General features: G+C 46.1%; 1 protein-coding gene across 2 annotated transcripts in view; it reads right to left on the bottom strand.

The window, feature by feature from the left end:
- Positions 1-2,367: 2,367 nt before the first annotated feature.
- LOC144752980 (E3 ubiquitin-protein ligase TRIM39-like) overlaps positions 2,368-17,263 on the bottom strand; it is a 134,693-nt gene continuing 119,797 nt past the window's right edge. For both annotated transcript variants that reach the window (XM_078640789.1, XM_078640790.1), the window contains one exon: positions 2,368-4,185. In XM_078640789.1, the coding sequence (XP_078496915.1) occupies positions 3,677-4,185 (509 nt within the window). In that variant the 3' untranslated portion in view covers positions 2,368-3,676. The remainder of the gene's footprint in view (positions 4,186-17,263) is intronic.

Below are 17,263 nucleotides of genomic sequence, written 5' to 3'. Positions count from 1 at the left end.
TTTAAAAGAAAAAATTCTCCTTCAGTTTGTATACTAGAGTACAATGCGCATTGCCCCTTTAATTGTCTTTTAATAACCTTCAAAACGTATGAATTACTTACTTGCTTCTTGCGCGCGTCTCTCTTAATGCAGAAAACCTTAATTTTTGTTTCAGGTCAGAGCGCGGTTAAAACTGGACCGGAAGAGCGGGGAATTGTGTTTCCTCAACGCGAAGGGAGGAGAAACAAAGCAGGACCGGAAGCCTGCTCAGCACGTTGTAGTTTCCATGGGAACCGCTGAGGAGCGAGGCGCCGTCAAGGGATTCTCTGGACGAAGAAAGGATTCCGGACTTCAGGTAAGGAAGGAGAGCTAACTAGCGTAAGCGCGTGTGCTCGCTCATTCAGGGTTTATATAGCTGTGCTGAAGGGTGGGGTCCTTTAACCCCTCCCATGCTCCTGACGGAACCGTTCCGTCACGAGCCTCAGGTGGGCTGTGCTGGTGACGGAACGGTTCCGTCACGGCCCGCTCGCCACGCCTGCGCGGCGCGAATTTCGAGCCTGCGCTGACGTTCTAATGGGCGGGCGGGTCTGTGACGGAACTGTTCTGTCACAAGCACAGCTCACCTTAGGGCCGTGACGGAGCGGTTCCGTCATGAGCACGGGACCGCCGCGCGGCCCCGCCTCCCCCTTAGCGCTGAGGCGGAATAGCCGCTGCAGCGAAGGGGTTAATGACGAAGGGAAGAAACGTGGAACACCTGCAATAACAGTCTCTTCAAAACAACGTGCACCATATGCAAATATGTCCTTGACTCTCAAACACTCATTCAGTAACAGCTTGGCTTTTAAGGTCAATAAACACTGGCAAACTCAAGAGAAAATATACATATAACCAAGATAATAAAAATATATTGCAAGACCAAGGGTTTTTCTTGTTTCAATAATCATAAGGCAATAAAATAAACAAACATATATTCCTGCTTATGGTTCAGTGTGGGGTTGAGCATGATTCTTTGTGTAAACCCTAACACCCCCTACAGAGAGCTCCCAGTCAAAAGTGCACAGTCCGCCTCTCACTTCAAACAGAGTTTATATACAGCGGAACAGTAAGTGAACAGTCAGGACCTGACTTGTGAAGGACATGTGTGTTTCCTAGATTGGGAAACAAATTGCGAATCACGTAAACGTATACAGTGAAAGGGAATTATGTATTAAAGTTTGGCGCCGGAGCTCAGCCTCGCCATTGCCTGTCTTCTGCTACTAACCGGGGGCAATGAAGTAGACTGCCTTGGAAGAGGTTTTCTTTTACTTGTAAAGCACATGGCAACCACTGCAGAATAAAGACAGGTGCAACAGAGTAGGAAACGCAGTGAGGGGCAGGAGGTGGTGAGGGATACTGCATGGGCAGATTAAGTGAAACGCAGCGACTGACGGTGGTGGTGGTGGCGGGACAGCACTGTGACCCAAGGCAAAAGAAAAGGTAGTGTGAAACTATCCTTGATAGCCAGAAGGGAACTGATCAATGTAGCAGGGTCAGTCTCCAGGGTGGACCAAAACAGGCAAAAGGTGGGACAAATGCAAGCCATTCACCAAACAAACCAAAGGCAATTTGAAAGGCAACCAAGGAACCAATGAAAAGTGATGGGTGTGGTGAACGCCAATACATTAGATTACAGCATGTTGAGCACCACGCACGCGCGGCCTAGGCTCAACCTAAACAACTCACTAAATGAGAAAGGGATTTGCAGCAGCCATAGGGTTTTTCAGATTAAATAAAATGCCATGGTGCAGGAGAAAAGAAACAAGTTTACAAAGATAGAAAGGTATTTTTATCCACCTTAGTTAAAAAAATGAATGCAAATGGGTAAATCAAGCAATGTAAATGGCAGCTGGGAAACAGGAAAATAAACTGGATACTCTTAAGTCGTGTGATTAAGAGAATTCCTCATTTTCCGGGCCAGGTCCGGATTCCCGGTAGTCCTTCCCACGGTGTTTTGGGAGCAAGGGAGCGGCAGATCTTGCAAGCTGCTGTCTCTGATTGTGTCGAAGCTAGCAAGGTTTAAACCATAATCCTCCCAAAGCCATTCTGACCCGCCTGGAAAGATCTAAAAAGCAAGACAGGCGGCAGACACTGACTAATGAAAACCAAAGCAATGAGAGTGATGAGGAAGCCAGCCAATGGTAAGCAATGGGTGGGCCCTAGCCTTTTTAGATTTTGTTTTATAAAGTACAATAATTCTCATAGTGACAGCACATGCAGCAAGATTTAAAAATGGAAGCGTCATATGATGATAATTCAGGTAAAAATTCACAAATATAAAGAAAACAAAATACTCACTTTTTAACTAATAAACATTACACTGGGATAAAATCACAAAACTTTTTTCACTGATAATATTCGCCATTTATTAATTACAAGTAGCAGAGAGATGAAACAACCAGTAAACTTCACAGGTGCCTGGTGCTGTTTTTAGTGCAAATTTCACAATCAATGTAAACCCCAACAGTCTTTAAATGAATTGTGCTCTGATCTTCGCTCCTGAACCTTGTCCCAGTGGTGACCCCCACCTGCTCTCTCACCATTACCGTGAGCCGCCCTCCCCTGGACTCCTCACTGTCTCTCTATCACCTTGGAAATGAGCCTGTTGGGGGCGCTGTGCAGATCCTCCTTTAAAGCTTAAATAAACTGCCTAAGTACTTGGCCTCTCCTAAGAGACTTATCCCAAAAGGAGCGTTGTATTATTTTAAACCTCTGCGAGCTGCTATACCAGCCTCAACTCTATTTCTGAAAGTGGGGGGGGAGGGGTCTACAGAACCCACACCAGCCTCATCTCTGCTGTTGAGTGTGTGTGCGCGTGGGGTGCAGTGCCTACACCAGCCTCAGTGTTGCTACAGGGTGTGTGTGTGGGTGTAGCCGTATCTCCTACACATCAGCCTCATCTCTGCTGCTGAGTGTGTGTGCGCGTGGGGTGCAGTGCCTACACCAGCCTCAGTGTTGCTACAGGGTGTGTGTGTGGGTGTAGCCGTATCTCCTACACATCAGCCTCATCTCTGCTGCTGAGTGTGTGTGCGCGTGGGGTGCAGTGCCTACACCAGCCTCAGTGTTGCTACAGGGTGTGTGTGTGGGTGTAGGCGTATCTCCTACACATCAGCCTCATCTCTGCTGCTGAGTGTGTGTGCGCGTGGGGTGCAGTGCCTACACCAGCCTCAGTGTTGCTACAGGGTGTGTGTGTGGGTGTAGGCGTATCTCCTACACATCAGACTCATCTCTGCTGCTGAGTGTGTGTGCGCGTGGGGTGCAGTGCCTACACCAGCCTCAGTGTTGCTACAGGGTGTGTGTGTGGGTGTAGGCGTATCTCCTACACATCAGCCTCATCTCTGCTGCGGAGTGTGTGTGCGTGTGGGGTGCAGTGCCTACACCAGCCTCAGTGTTGCTACAGGGTGGGTGTGTGTGGGGGGGTGTAGGCGTAGCTCCTACAAACCAGTCACAGCTCTGCTGCTGAGTGTGTGTGGGGGGGGTGCAGGGATGCAGCGCCTACAGCTTCAGTTCTGCTACAGGGTACATGTGGGGGGGAGATATAACTCATACACCAGCCTCAGTTCTGCTCGGTGTGGGAGGGATGGGGCTGCAGCACCCACACTAGCCTCAGTTGCTGTGTGTGTGTTTGGGGGGGGAGGAGGGGAAGAGAAGAGTGCAGGCCCTACACCAGCCTGAGCTCTGCTCCAATGAGACAGAAAAATGGGAAGAGCCTCTGTGTGAAGGGGGCCTGCAGGAAGGTGTAGAGAAGCTCCATGGAGTCAGCATTGTACAGGGACAGCCGCCCCCCCTCGTAGTCCAGATACACCCCCAGCTTCACGGGCTCCTCATGAGGGAACAGAGGGGTTTCAGGGGAGGCGAGAGCCTTGTACTTACCCCTCCACCCCTCCACAGCCCACACTCCCCCCTCAGGTGACCATGTGATGGCTCCTTTCCTGTTCACAGACTCTGCTGCGACCCCCACAAGAAACAGCGCCCTCTCCTGCAGCAGCTGCACCTCCCAGTAATGTCTGCCGGAGGTGAACCCCTCGCTCCCCAGCACACAGGGCCAGATGGTGAATCTCTTGGGGGTGTCCGGCAGGGGCTGTGCTGTGCCCGTCTCTCTCACTCGTCTCCCCCCCTCAGACAGTAGGAGCCGAGGATGAGTTGTGTCAGGATCCAGAGTCACCATCACTGCAGAGAAGAGATTCACAATTAGAGATTTAACGACACAAAGAAAGGCTACAACTTTGTTTTACACTTAAATATAGGTTTCATATGCATAATTTAACCCTAAACTGAAAGGAGAAGCATGGTCCCTTACAGAATATATTTTATTGTAATAGAAGCTTTGCAATCATGAGGTGTTGCACATGAACACTGGAGTGTGTGTGGGGGGTGGGGTGGAGGGGGTGAAGTGGAAAACAGAACTGCACAGCACACTGAAATGGATTACACACTGCACTGGGTAGCATTCGTGTCTACTCCAGCAAACTCTGCTAACTGTACACCGCACTGCAAAGTACACTGTGTTATAGAGCCCACAGCACTATACAGCTCATTTCACTAAACATTTAGTTGGACCACGCACCACACTAAACAGCACTACATAAGGGGGACATTCTACTGCGCAGTTGACTGGACGACACAGCATGTTACAATACACTAGAAACAACACTAAACATTGTAGTAGGCCACACACAGCGCTACACAGATCACTATCCTAGGCCGAAAGCTACAATGAAACTCCACAGTACTAGACAGTGCACTATTAGACAATGCAGGGTAGTCTTACAGTGTAGTACTTGCGTGATAGTAAATTGTTCATGTCCGTGCACAACTCTAGCAACTATACTGCAATAGACAGCACATTGTACTGCCAAAAACATTGCCCCCAACAGCTGATTTCACCTAAAAGTATATTGTACTGTCCCACACACTACACCAACAGCATACTACACTACTAACAACACTGTAATAGACAGGACATTGTACCACTTAGTACACTTCCTCACACAGCACACTACATCACACCACACACTGCTGATCATCACACAGTGCCAGACAGCACAGTAAACTGGACAGAACACTGCAATAGACAGGACACAGTACTAGATAGAGCACAGCACTACGCAACACTACACCAAACACTGTACTAGGCTGGAAAGTACATTGTAATAGACAGTGTACTGTATGAAATGCTTCATTTGTGAGCCCACTGCACTAAATGATATACTGTATGTTGAAGAAAGTATACAGACCACGGAGGAAGGCAAAAGTGATTTATTGAGTTAATTATGGAAAGGCCCACCAGGGACGGAAAGAGCAGGGCAGGTGCGGGGACAGCGGGTGGGGAAGAAAATGACCGGGGCAGGGGTGATGTCACATTAAGAAGGAACACTGGCATTCCAAAATGGAATGTGTGACGTAGGGCAGATTACAACAGCAGATAACTACGGTCCGCGATAAGGACCAAACATGACAAGATACAACATCTCCCTCCTTTACCCCCCAACACACAACATCTCCCTCCTTTACCCCCAACACACAATCAGTCTTGAACAAAATCTTCGTAGCGTTTTGGCATCCTGACTTGCCTACCACTTCTAGTTTTTACGCCTGTCCCCCCCGGTGCTGGGACCCTGACGGGGGCAATGTCTGGTTCTTCTTCGTGGAGTCTTTTGTCAAAGGTGCTGCTTCCAGCCATACTGCTGACATTTGACAGGTTACCCAACTCCTCTTCCATTCTGGAGTACGGGCTACCAGACACCTCATCCCATTCTAGGATGCTATCATCAGCATTTTCCACTTCCGCTCTTTTCCCACTGAGAATGATTTTCTCTTGTCCTTGTTTTAACTTGACCACATCGTCTTTGCTTCGCCAGCCTTTTTTCCCTAGGTATACCGCTCCCTTGGTGGATTCTTGTACTTGCACTGGACCACTGTAGGTTGATTCTCCTTTGGTCACCAAGCCGGGTTTCTTTGCCATAACCCAGTCTCCGCGTTCTATTTCCATCACCACGGCTCTATTGACTTGGTCTGCATACTTCTTGGTCTTTTCCTGTTTAGTTACAATTCTCTCTCTGACATGCAGCTCATTGTCTCTTATCTGTTCGGTTTCGCCCCCACTCCTGTACCAATCATTAAATTTTGGCGTAAGCACGTCTCTACATTCTCTCCCTCTCATAAGGTAAAACGGAGTGAATTTGGTTGTTTCATTTGGGGTGTTGTTATATGTGTTTATTTTTTCTCGTATACTGTCCTTTACACTTAGTTGGGATGCGATGGCCAGCTGGATCCCTTCCTTGATAAACTTATTCACTCTCTCAACTTGGCCGTTGCTCTTCGGGCTATACAGCGGTGTTTTTTGTTGTTTTATGCCCGCCTTCTTCAGGAATACCACCATTTGTGCCGATATTAGTTGGGTTCCGTTGTCGGAAACTATGATTTTGGGTTGTCCCTCCACTGTTATGTTATGTTATGTTATGTTATTATAGGGCTTCTATAGCGCACGGCTACTCCAAGGAGTGTCCCGGCGCTTTGTACTATCAGACCTAGAAAGGAGCAGACAAAACATAACAATGAAAATAGAGACCAGCAGTCGCAGATCCTAGAACAAGGCGGGTAGTCTCTACCAGGTAAAGAGCCAGGTCTTTAAACCGTTCCTGAACGCAAATAAGTTAGGCGTAGAACGCAGGGTCAAAGGTAGGGAGTTCCACAGCTGAGGGGCCAACAGCCTAAATGACCGTCCTCCAATGCGGGCTTTTTTTATTCGGGGAACTACCGCAAACGAAAGGGACTCCGATCTCAAGGATCGTGCTGGATGGTAAAAAGCCATCCTCCTTTGCAAGTATTGAGCTCCCGTGGCATGCATGGCTTTGTGGGCCAGCGTCATAGCCTTGAATATTATCCGCTTCCGGATGGGGAGCCAATGAAGAACTTGCAATAAGCTCGAGGCACTGGTTCGCCTATGGAGGCCGAAGATGGCTCGCGCGGCAGCATTCTGGGCCACCTGTAGACGTTGTAGGAGGTACTCCGGGAGGCCAAGGTATAAGATGTTAGCATAATCCAATGTAAATGTAAATGTCGGAATTTGTAAAGCGCACAGCTACCTCCACCGGAGGTGTCCCGGCGCTGTCCGTATACCGCTTAGGAACCCTTCCTGGCTTTCCTGGGAAATCTCCACTCCTGGGCACCCCCCAGGTGCAGCCAGGCATCCCAGCGCTTTTGGGGCCGTTGTGGAGACTAAGCAAGCTATTGCCCAGAGTTGCAGCGTGGGACCCATGATCAGAACAGGCACTGAGGCGAGAATATCCAGTCAGGGGAATTAATGAGCCGGAGACCTGCCGAGGCGGGAATCGAACCCTGGTCCCTGGCCAGAGCTCTGCATCAAGGTCTGCCTGCTCTAACCATTGAGCCACACTTCTCCAATCTGGATCCAATGAGGGCCTGAACTGTTGTTCTTCTATGTTCCTCCGAAAGTAACGGAAGGAACTTCCGGAGCATCTTGAGGATGCCAAAACATGTTCCAGTGAGAGCCAGCACCTGGGGTTTAAATGTCAACCCATTATCAATTTTAACTCCCAGGTTCTTGGCTGACTGGGATGGATGAGCTGGGGGGAACATGTCGGCGGGCCACCACCCGTGCCAATCCGGAACAGATGGACATCCGAAGAAAAGTATCTCCGATTTGTCTGAGTTGCACTTGAGGCTGTTCAGTTGGAACCAATTAAAAACAGCCCCAAGGCAATCCCGGATACTTTCACCATCAAATTCTTCACCCTTCCGGCAGGTAAAGAGAAGCTGGGTGTCATCGGCGTATGAAACGATCTGGGCCCTGAAGGACTCCGCCAATGCTGCCAAAGGGGTCATAAAGATGTTAAATAGAGTAGGGCTCAATACCGAGCCCTGAGGAACTCCGACTCCCAGAGGCGACATCTCAGCGGATCCAGTGGAGACCCAGACCGTTTGTCGGCGGTTGGCTAGAAAAGAACGAAACCAACTGAGCACCGTCCCCCTCAGACCGATGTCGTGAAGTCTGCAGACTGCAAACATATTCTTAAAGAACTTGATCACTTTTTCAGTTGTAATAGAGTGTACGAACTTGAAATGCACCCATTTGGAGTAGTAGTCCGTCACAACTATAATGTATCTGTTGTCTTCTGGCAATTTTAGGAACGGGCCGGCAAAATCTACTGCAATTTTTTGCCACGGTCCACTAGGTATCTCCACCCTCTGGAGCTCTCCTCTTCTTATCTGCCAGTGTTTGTCTGCCTTGAGGCACGATTCGTATTCGTCGATGAAGTTGTTCACCTCCTGATGTATTCCTGGCCACCAGTAGTGTTTGATGATGTTTTTTGTAGCGTTATTTCCTGGGTGTCCTTTGTGTGCCGGTTTTATTATTTTCTGCCTCAGTGCCGCCGGAGGAATGAACTGTTCACTCCTTCTAAGTATTCTGTTTTCTACAGTAAGTTCCTCACTGACCTGCTGATAGCTTTTGAACTCATTTCTTAAATTCCTTATCGGAGGCCATTTCGACTGCACATACTGCATTACTTTGCTTGTTATCCAGTCCTTCTCCATTCCTTCCTTCCATTCACTTTCAGTTATGGACCCATATTCATCTTCCAATGCATCAACCCAGGCCACTACACATTCTACATCGTCCAAGGACTCACCCTCATGGTTTTCCAGAGGCATCCGTGACAGGCAGTCTGCCCTACTGTTCCGTCCCCCTTTGATGTGTTTTATACCAAATGTGTACTCCTGGAGCTTGGATAAAAGCCTTATGAGTCTGGAGCTTGCATTCCCGCTTCCACGACCTTCTCCGTCCATCATGTGTACTAGCGGCTTGTGGTCTGTAACAATTTCGAACTTCTTTCCCCACAGATAGTTCTTCAGCTTCTGCACTGCCCACACGCATGCTAGTGCCTCGCGCTCGATCGTGCTATAGTGCCTCTCTGTATCGTTTAGTCTCCTTGAGATGAATGCGATGGTGTTCTCTTTGCCTTCCTTCATCTGGCAAAACACTGCCCCTATGCCTTTGGCACTGGCATCAACTGTGATTATGTTCTCCAGCTTGGGATCGTACGCCTTCAGAGCTGGTGCCTTTGCTAGGTCTTCCTTTATTTTATTGAATGCTTGCTCCTGCTCCTGCATCCAAACATAACTCGTGTTCTTTCTCAACACCTTCCTCAGTGGTTCCACTTTATCTGCGTACCCCTTCACGAATTTGGCGTAGTACTCGCTGAGTCCCAGGAAGGACTTCAGGGTTTCCTGGTCTTTTGGTTCCGGTGCCTCCCGGATCGCTTTGACTAGATCGTCTTTTGGGGTGATTCCTTCTGATGAGAGTACGTGACCTAAATACTCTATCCTCCGTCTCATGAATTTACATTTTTCTTTCGACACCGGCATTCCTTTTTTCCTTAGGATATTTAGTACTCTGCTCAGCACCTGTAGGTGTTCTTGCTCTGTTTCAGTGTGGATCAGGATGTCGTCCTGGAACGCTTCCACTCCTTGGATTTCTCCGAACAGTATATCCATTAGTTTCTGGAATACCCCTGAGGAGGAGGCCAGCCCGAATGGTAATCTTACATATCTGTGTGCGCCGAAGGGCGTTATGAATGTAGTAAGGCTTTTGGATTCCTCTTCTAACGTGACCTGATGGTACGCTGCTTTTAGGTCGATAAGGGTGAAGAACTTCGATCCTGCCACCGACTGTAAGATGTCCTGTATCAATGGGAGAGGGTGGCAGTTTATTAGTATATTTTTATTCAATGACCTTAGGTCCACACATAGCCTTATGTCACCCGTCTTCCTTTTCTTCGAAACTACTATTGCCGACACCCATTCGGATGCATCCGCCTCTTCTATTACTCCTTCCTTGCATAACTTGACCAGTACTTCCTTCAGTTCGCTTCTTAAAGACAGTGGTATTGCTCTCACCTTGTGCTTGATTGGCTTTGCACCCTCTTTCAATTTGATTTCATGTGTAAAACCACGTACACATCCAATAGTGTCCTTAAAAACCTCGCTGTACTTTTCCACTACATCTTCAACTGTTCCATTGCTTTCCACCATGCATATATTGTTCATTAGCTCTTCTCTTAAGATGATAGGTTCCTTTGCTCCTGGTTGGAGTATCATGCCCAGCTTTGCCAAGTCTTTCCATCCTATTAAGATCTTGCCCTTTACTGCCACGTAAATTTTCGTGTGGATTGTCCTTCCCCTGAATGTGACCGAGTCATTGAAATAACCCATCATTTCGATGTCCTTTTCCCCGAAAGCCTTGGGGTTCACGTCTGTTTCATTCAGCGGTGTTCCTGGCCATTTCTCCTCGAACATCAGGTCCGATACAATTGTTATGGGTGACCCAGAATCCGCACAAAATTGTAATTCAATGTCTCCAATTTTTGCCTTGCCAATGGGTCCTTTGATCCTTCCTCCTTCCATGTCAACATACAGGACTATTTTTTCGCACATTTCCTCGTCAAAGTCTCCTACTGTATTCACCACCACATTTTCAGTTGTTCTTAGCCTAGTCTTACACAAGGTCGTAAAGTGGCCAAATATTTTGCATTTAGCGCATTTTTTGCTGATTGCTGGACATGACTTGTGATCTGCAAGATGTTCATGCGAACCGCATCTGAAGCAACTTACATTTCTTCCTCATGTTCTCCTATCTCCCAAGCTTTTCTCTTGACCCTTTTGCTCACATCTCTTTTTATCTTGTATGTAACACACGCTGGTTTGACTATTACTGGTTGACAGTACCTTCGTGGTGACCAATGATCTTTCAATGGCTTTTGCAATGTCAGTTACCTCCTGTAGCGTGGGGTTCCTGCACGTCAATAATCTCTCTTGAACCTTCTTTGAGTGGCAATAGAACACTATTTGATCTCTTATGTAGACATCCGTCATCTCATTAAACTCGCAATCTTTTGCTAGCACTCTTAGGCATCCTATGTATTCTTCTATAGTTTCACCCTCTTCTTGCTTCCTGAGAGCAAACCTGTGCCTTCCCACCATTATGTTGCTCTCCTCATCATACTGTTTCTCAAGTCTCTTTATTGCTTCGTCATATTCGTTAAGTGGTATAAATACCCCTGGTGGATTCTCGTACTCAGGTAAGCTGTCGAACACTTCTTGACCTGTTTTGCCTAACAATCCGAACAGGAGAGCTAACTTCCTTTCAGCATCATATTTCTTTCCGTCTATTGACACAATATAGTTCTCAAAAGCCCTTAGCCATTTTTTCCATTTCATTGTGGGTTTCCCTGGTTCCTCTAAGAATAGCGGCGGTACAAAAATATTATTGCTCTGGGCCATGTCACCTCAATCTTTAGTTAGGTTGTCAGGGCGTATTTTCTTATTCAGAAATGTCTCCTTCTATTGTATTTAACACTATAATATTTTTTTTTTGCGTATATATAATTGCAGAAGTAGATTATTCCTTCAAAACGCTAGCCGCTTTTAAAAAAATGTATTTAGCTTTCCTCCCCTACTTCATTCCAGTACACCTTGCTGATTTTTCCCTTTGTATGGCTGCAACTCGTCTTGTTTATTGGTTCTGTTAGCTTATTTCAGCACTGATTGGCTTCCGCTGCACATCGCTAGCCTTTTCTTTTTTTTTTTAAATTTACTTCGTTATTCGCTTAGCTCGTTCCCTTTCAGTCAGGGAAACTGACTAGATTCCTTCGGGGTTTCTTTAAAATGGCCGCCCCGATGACGTCATTCCCCCATGCACCAATGGGCTTCCTTATTCGGCGTGACGCTAGTGTGCTCCCAGGATGCTTCACGTGCTGTCACTTCGCCGAGCCCTAGTCAGTTTTAACAGTCAATTACGCGCCGACCCACTTACTTCAATCTTCTTTCCTTTACGTTTAAACAACCTTCGTTTTCCCGTCGTAGCGTTCAGCTGCTTCCTTGCTTCTGGTATTTGCGCAGCATCGACGGTCCGGTGAGCCTCTCCTCCGTTAGACCCTCGTCGCCATTGTTGAAGAAAGGATACAGACCACGGAGGAAGGCAAAAGTGATTTATTGAGTTAATTATGGAAAGGCCCACCAGGGACGGAAAGAGCAGGGCAGGTGCGCGGACAGCGGGTGGGGAAGAGAATGACCGGGGCAGGGGTGATGTCACATTAAGAAGGAACACTGGCATTCCAAAATGGAATGCGTGACGTAGGGCAGATTACAACAGCAGATAACTACGGTCCGCGATAAGGACCAAACATGACAAGATACAACACTGTACTAGACTGTGCAGAGTCCTAGTGAGCACACACCATCATTGTGCTGTGTGATACACTGCACCAGAAGGAACACTGTACTTGACAGTACCCTATCATAACAGACAGACCATGGACAGCACACTACACCAGAGCAAGCTCTACTAGACGGCGCACACTTGCATAGCATTGTAAACTAGAAAGCACAGAAGAGTAAGCAGAACACTGTGCTAAGCAGGCACTAAACACTGCACTAGAGACACTGCACAAAACTGCATGTCGCATTAGGCAGAACACAGAACTAGATAGCATTGCACTTCAGAATACCGTGCTACAAAGCACTTATGTAATCAGTGCACTAGATAGTATTCTACTGCACTAATCAGAACACAGCACTAATCAGCGCACTGCACTACAGCGTACCCTGTGCTCGAAAGAAAGTTCTTTGAGCAGGGCAGGTATTGGTATGTAATGAGTACCTGCACTTCTTTAATGTAGAGAGCATTGCAGATATGCAGTTAAAGAGCACTACAAGCCAAAGCTTCACAAGGAAACAAAGTAGGCGAGCGGTCACCAGAAAGCAGAACATAAGATCAGCATGTTTTAGTTAAATTGGAAAACAAGATTAACCGGCCTTGAAGAGTTTAGGATCACAGCGGGCAAGCACGTCTTCCATTCCCATTGTTAGCAGAGACGTGGTTCAGAAAATATGTAGTCAAAGGTAACTTTAGTCAAGAGTATACAGAGTCAGATTAGATGTCTTGGGAACAGAGCACTCAAGGAGGGAAGGTTAATATTTCTTCAAAGCTCTTTTAGGATTACGATAAAGGGAATACAAGTTTAAGGATGCAAGTGATGTTATGTTTATGTGAATGTATAGTATTAACTCGTATTATTGTGTGACTTATTTGTTTTTAAGATAATATGTATGAAGTAAGCATTTTTGTGACTATATAAAAGGGTTGCCTGCTTGCAGCTTTTTAAGGTCAGCTTTTTACTCTACGGAGGTGCCTGATCCTCCCCCGGCTGTCATCATTAAACCTACTTATGCCTTGCCAATGAGGTCTTGTCTCTCTTTATTCCAGTTTTCCCCCAACATTTGGAAAACCAGAGGAGTCCCGTTCACCCTCAACCACCTGCTACCACCGGAATACACTATTGCACATTCACAACAAAGTACGCAGACACCATGTTCTCCAAAGTTCTGTCTATTCATGGGGGCGGGTGGGACCCGGAGTTGCCGACTTTAAGGGTGAGGACCATGCAGACTCCCTTCCTTGTTTGTATATTAAATGACTTTTCTCTTTGGCAATGGTAAGCGTCGATGAAATGTAATGTGTAATCGCATGCACGATTGTGTATGTAATATAGATCAATATTAGTTAAGTCAGTAGACAGTTAATCCCAATGTAATGTTGGAAGTGGCCAATACAGTATAAGTGATTCGAAATTGAATTTCCAATGTGTGTTCTGACATTTTGACACATGGTCGGCCAAAACGTCTATGTTGTTAAACTTTAGCCCGGAGTAAGAACAGAACAGAGTCAACATATCCCCGACATTACATTTGGAAGTCATCATGTGACCTATGAGGTCCATAGGATGAAGAAATCCCCTCATGAGTATAGAGGAAAGTGACCAAACATTTCTGGCCGGTGTGTTGTTTAAGGCAAGGGATTGTAACAGATTTAAAAACAGTTCAAAAAACACTTCTATCTAAAGGAAAAACATATTGGTGATATATGCATTTACATGTAAACTGGAAAATGTTCACAGGGTAGTGCAATTTTATGACATAACATAACTAAGGAACAAATGGAAATTATCACGATATGAAGATACAACGGATTACTTATCATATGAGGTCTAGTGTAAAACTTCAGGAAAGGAAGTTTTATATAGGTCAAACATGAAGTGAAAAGATACAAAGCCAAACTACAAAAGTTGCCAGAACACGGGGAACTATGGAGACTCCCCTAGAACAAATGAAAAAGACATTTCCTGTGATCAGAAAAGGTTACAGAAACACTGTAAAGAATGGTTTAAGGCTGCCCGGAGACATATATACCCCTGGCCACAGGAGGGGACATTCGATGATCAGAGAGAACACCCCTCAAAAGTAAATACACAGGAATTAAGTTGTAGACACGAGAGACCACCTTATCTTTTTGGTGAGTCTTTTGTGAGAAGTCCATAGACTCTTCAAATACCGGTACATCTTGTACCCAGTCTGCTCTCCCACCTCCGTATAACCCTGCGAGTATCTCTCCCAAAGTACCCGGCATTTTTCCACTACCCCAGTGACAAGAAGGCGCAGTGGGATTTAAGAATACCGAGGTTGTGACCCCTCTACCACCTCTCAAAGGACTCCCTAGTTACATATACCAATGCCTAAACACGAATATGCCCAAACAACAAACAAGGGTGGAAGATTCTCAATTTCCCGCACAATTGCCTACTAAGGAATTCCCAAACATATACAACTAAATACTAGTGGAAATACTTTCTTCTGTTTTACTCTAGGTTGGAATGTGAGATCAGAATAGGGTGATCAACCCTTAGGTACCATTGACCTTTGTTTCACCACTAAAGGTCCTTAGATAAAACCCAGATTTCGATTCATACACCCTGCCCAGAGTAAGGGTCGGGAAATTTGATTTAATTGTTTCTGAAGAAACGTAACAAATCCTTCCTGGACCACAAAGGAGTGAAACATGCCGGCCTAACCTTCTAAGCACTACACACTAGATTGTCATGCTTTGTAACACTGCCCTGACAATCTACACTTACCTGTTTTTAATCCTGATCAGGAGACTCCTGAATAAATACATCTCTGGGTACCTCTTAGGTCGTTTTAGACCACTTCTTCCTCCCTATATTCATCACTAAACCCCTACACACCTGCTTGCGTCATCAAAGCTAAAACTAAAAGATCCCCCTATGGAGCCCTCTCGTGGGGCCCTTGGGGCATTGCAGCACCAACCCCACTAAATGATGAAGCATGACACCCACATGGGTGTGTGAGGGCAATACCCTCCAATAAGGAAGGCCCCCTCACCTTACACACTCCAACCTTATGTTCCCTGTATAGGAACAGTCACCTTCTTTTGTTCATGTTCGCACTTCTAATAAGGAGCAAGGGTGCTGAACCTTGGACTTCTCTTGTCCCTCCCTTTTGGGATTCATGAATCCAATGCAACATGGCTCTGTGCTTCACAGAGATGCCACACACCATACTAACATGGCTTTATAAATACCCAATAGTTCTCCATCTTTGGGTTAGAATGGTCAAAGCATTTTGCTCAATGCTGAAAAGACTTTTGACTGAGTATCCTGGCCATTTCTTTAGCATGTCTTCAGTCAGTTTCGGCTTTGCCCTATAAAGATTAAGGGAATCAAAGCACCATGTAAGGACATGACAACTAAGACTATAAGAATGGATTCAATGTTGCAAAGCTATTTGGTTTAGATAGGACCCTAGCAAGGGAGCCCTCTGTCACCACAGCTCTTTGCATTATATATGGAACATTATTTCAAACATCTACATCAATCATAAAATATCCCTCAACTTGTAATAAATGGTTCAATTCGGAAACGGTGAGCTTATGTGGAAAACATTACGATATTTACTTCTGACCCCCCCAACCTGCCCTTCATGATATTGGAAATGTAGACACATGGTTTGGCTCTCTTTCTGGCGGTCTCTTAAATTTCACTAAAGGCAAAAATTATACAATCAGAAGTTACCTGTTTTTGGGCTAAAGAAAAAGTTACTTCCTTCAGTAACGCTCTTTCTGGTGGATACTCTATCTTACTGCAGATTCCTCAGCTTATGAATATTTGCCAGGCATCAGACTGGATTCAGAAACTTTTCAGCAGTACCCCTGCAGTGGCTAAACTGCAGCTCTGCATACGCCATTCCACTCTAGATGTGATGTGCAGAACCACAAATAAGCACCACCCAGTTGCACTAATGCCAACATTATGGTAGCAGCCTTGGCTCTGGTTGAATGAGCATGCAAACATTCTGGAGGTTGCTTCCTAGCCAGTGTGTAGCAGGTTTTAATGCGAAGAACAATCCAGAGGGAGATGGTCATTTTCTGCACTCTTCTTTGCCGTGGGGAATCTATTAAAGAGCTGATCGACCACAAGATGTTCCTTGTTTCGATCAATGCGAAATTAGAGGGCTTTTAGGATCCAACTGGTGGAGTCTCTCCTCCTCCTTAGAGGGGTGAAGTAAAGCGAAGAATGCCAGAAAGGTGATAGTTTGCCTGGCATGAAAGAGAGACCACTTTAGGTAGAAAATAAGCTTGAGTCCTTAGCACCACCTTGACCGAAAAGAAAGTTGCGTATGGCAGGTTGACAGAGAAGGCCTGTAGGTCACTCACAAATTACGGTAATGCTATGGCGATGAGAAACACAGTCGTTAAAGTGAGGAGCTGCAATATACAGCTGTACAGTGGTTTAAAAGGAGTACACATTAGAAGTGCTAGGACTAAATGCAAGTCCCACTGGGGCTTGATGAGAGGTGTAGTGGGGAACCAATGTTGCAACCATTTTAAACATGTATCAGGCCTGCTACTGCAGAGCCTGTGTGTGCAGTTTTAATTTTTTTTTATTTTTAGGATTTTTGAGTCAAGTTACAACCAGTACAGATATATCCTCAAACCCCCCACCCCCCCCCCACCTCCCACTCTTGGGCTAGAAGTACCGCGCCTGTGTGTGCAGTTTTAAACTATTTCGACTTGGCACGTTAACTTACTTGCCAGGTCCAAACCTTTCTTTTTTTTACATACTAGCAGCCCGTCGCGACGTTGTCCGGGTATAAATTGCTGCCGGCCAGTAGTATATTGTTTTGTAGGATTTCGTTTTGATAGCATTTCTTATCTGTGACAGGCCTGTGAAACGCTCCGATTCACAGTTCACTGCTGAATCACTTAAGAGTGCGCGTTCAGTAGTGTGTGAACTCGAGTTTCCCTACTTTATTTTTCCTTGCAATATTATATAGCGCGAACTCGACAACATGGCATGAGCACAATTTACAT

Source organism: Lissotriton helveticus, chromosome 5_1, assembly GCF_964261635.1.
Source record: "Lissotriton helveticus chromosome 5_1, aLisHel1.1, whole genome shotgun sequence".
In the NCBI taxonomy this organism is placed as follows: domain Eukaryota; kingdom Metazoa; phylum Chordata; class Amphibia; order Caudata; family Salamandridae; genus Lissotriton; species Lissotriton helveticus.
This window is presented reverse-complemented; position numbering and strand designations above follow the sequence as displayed.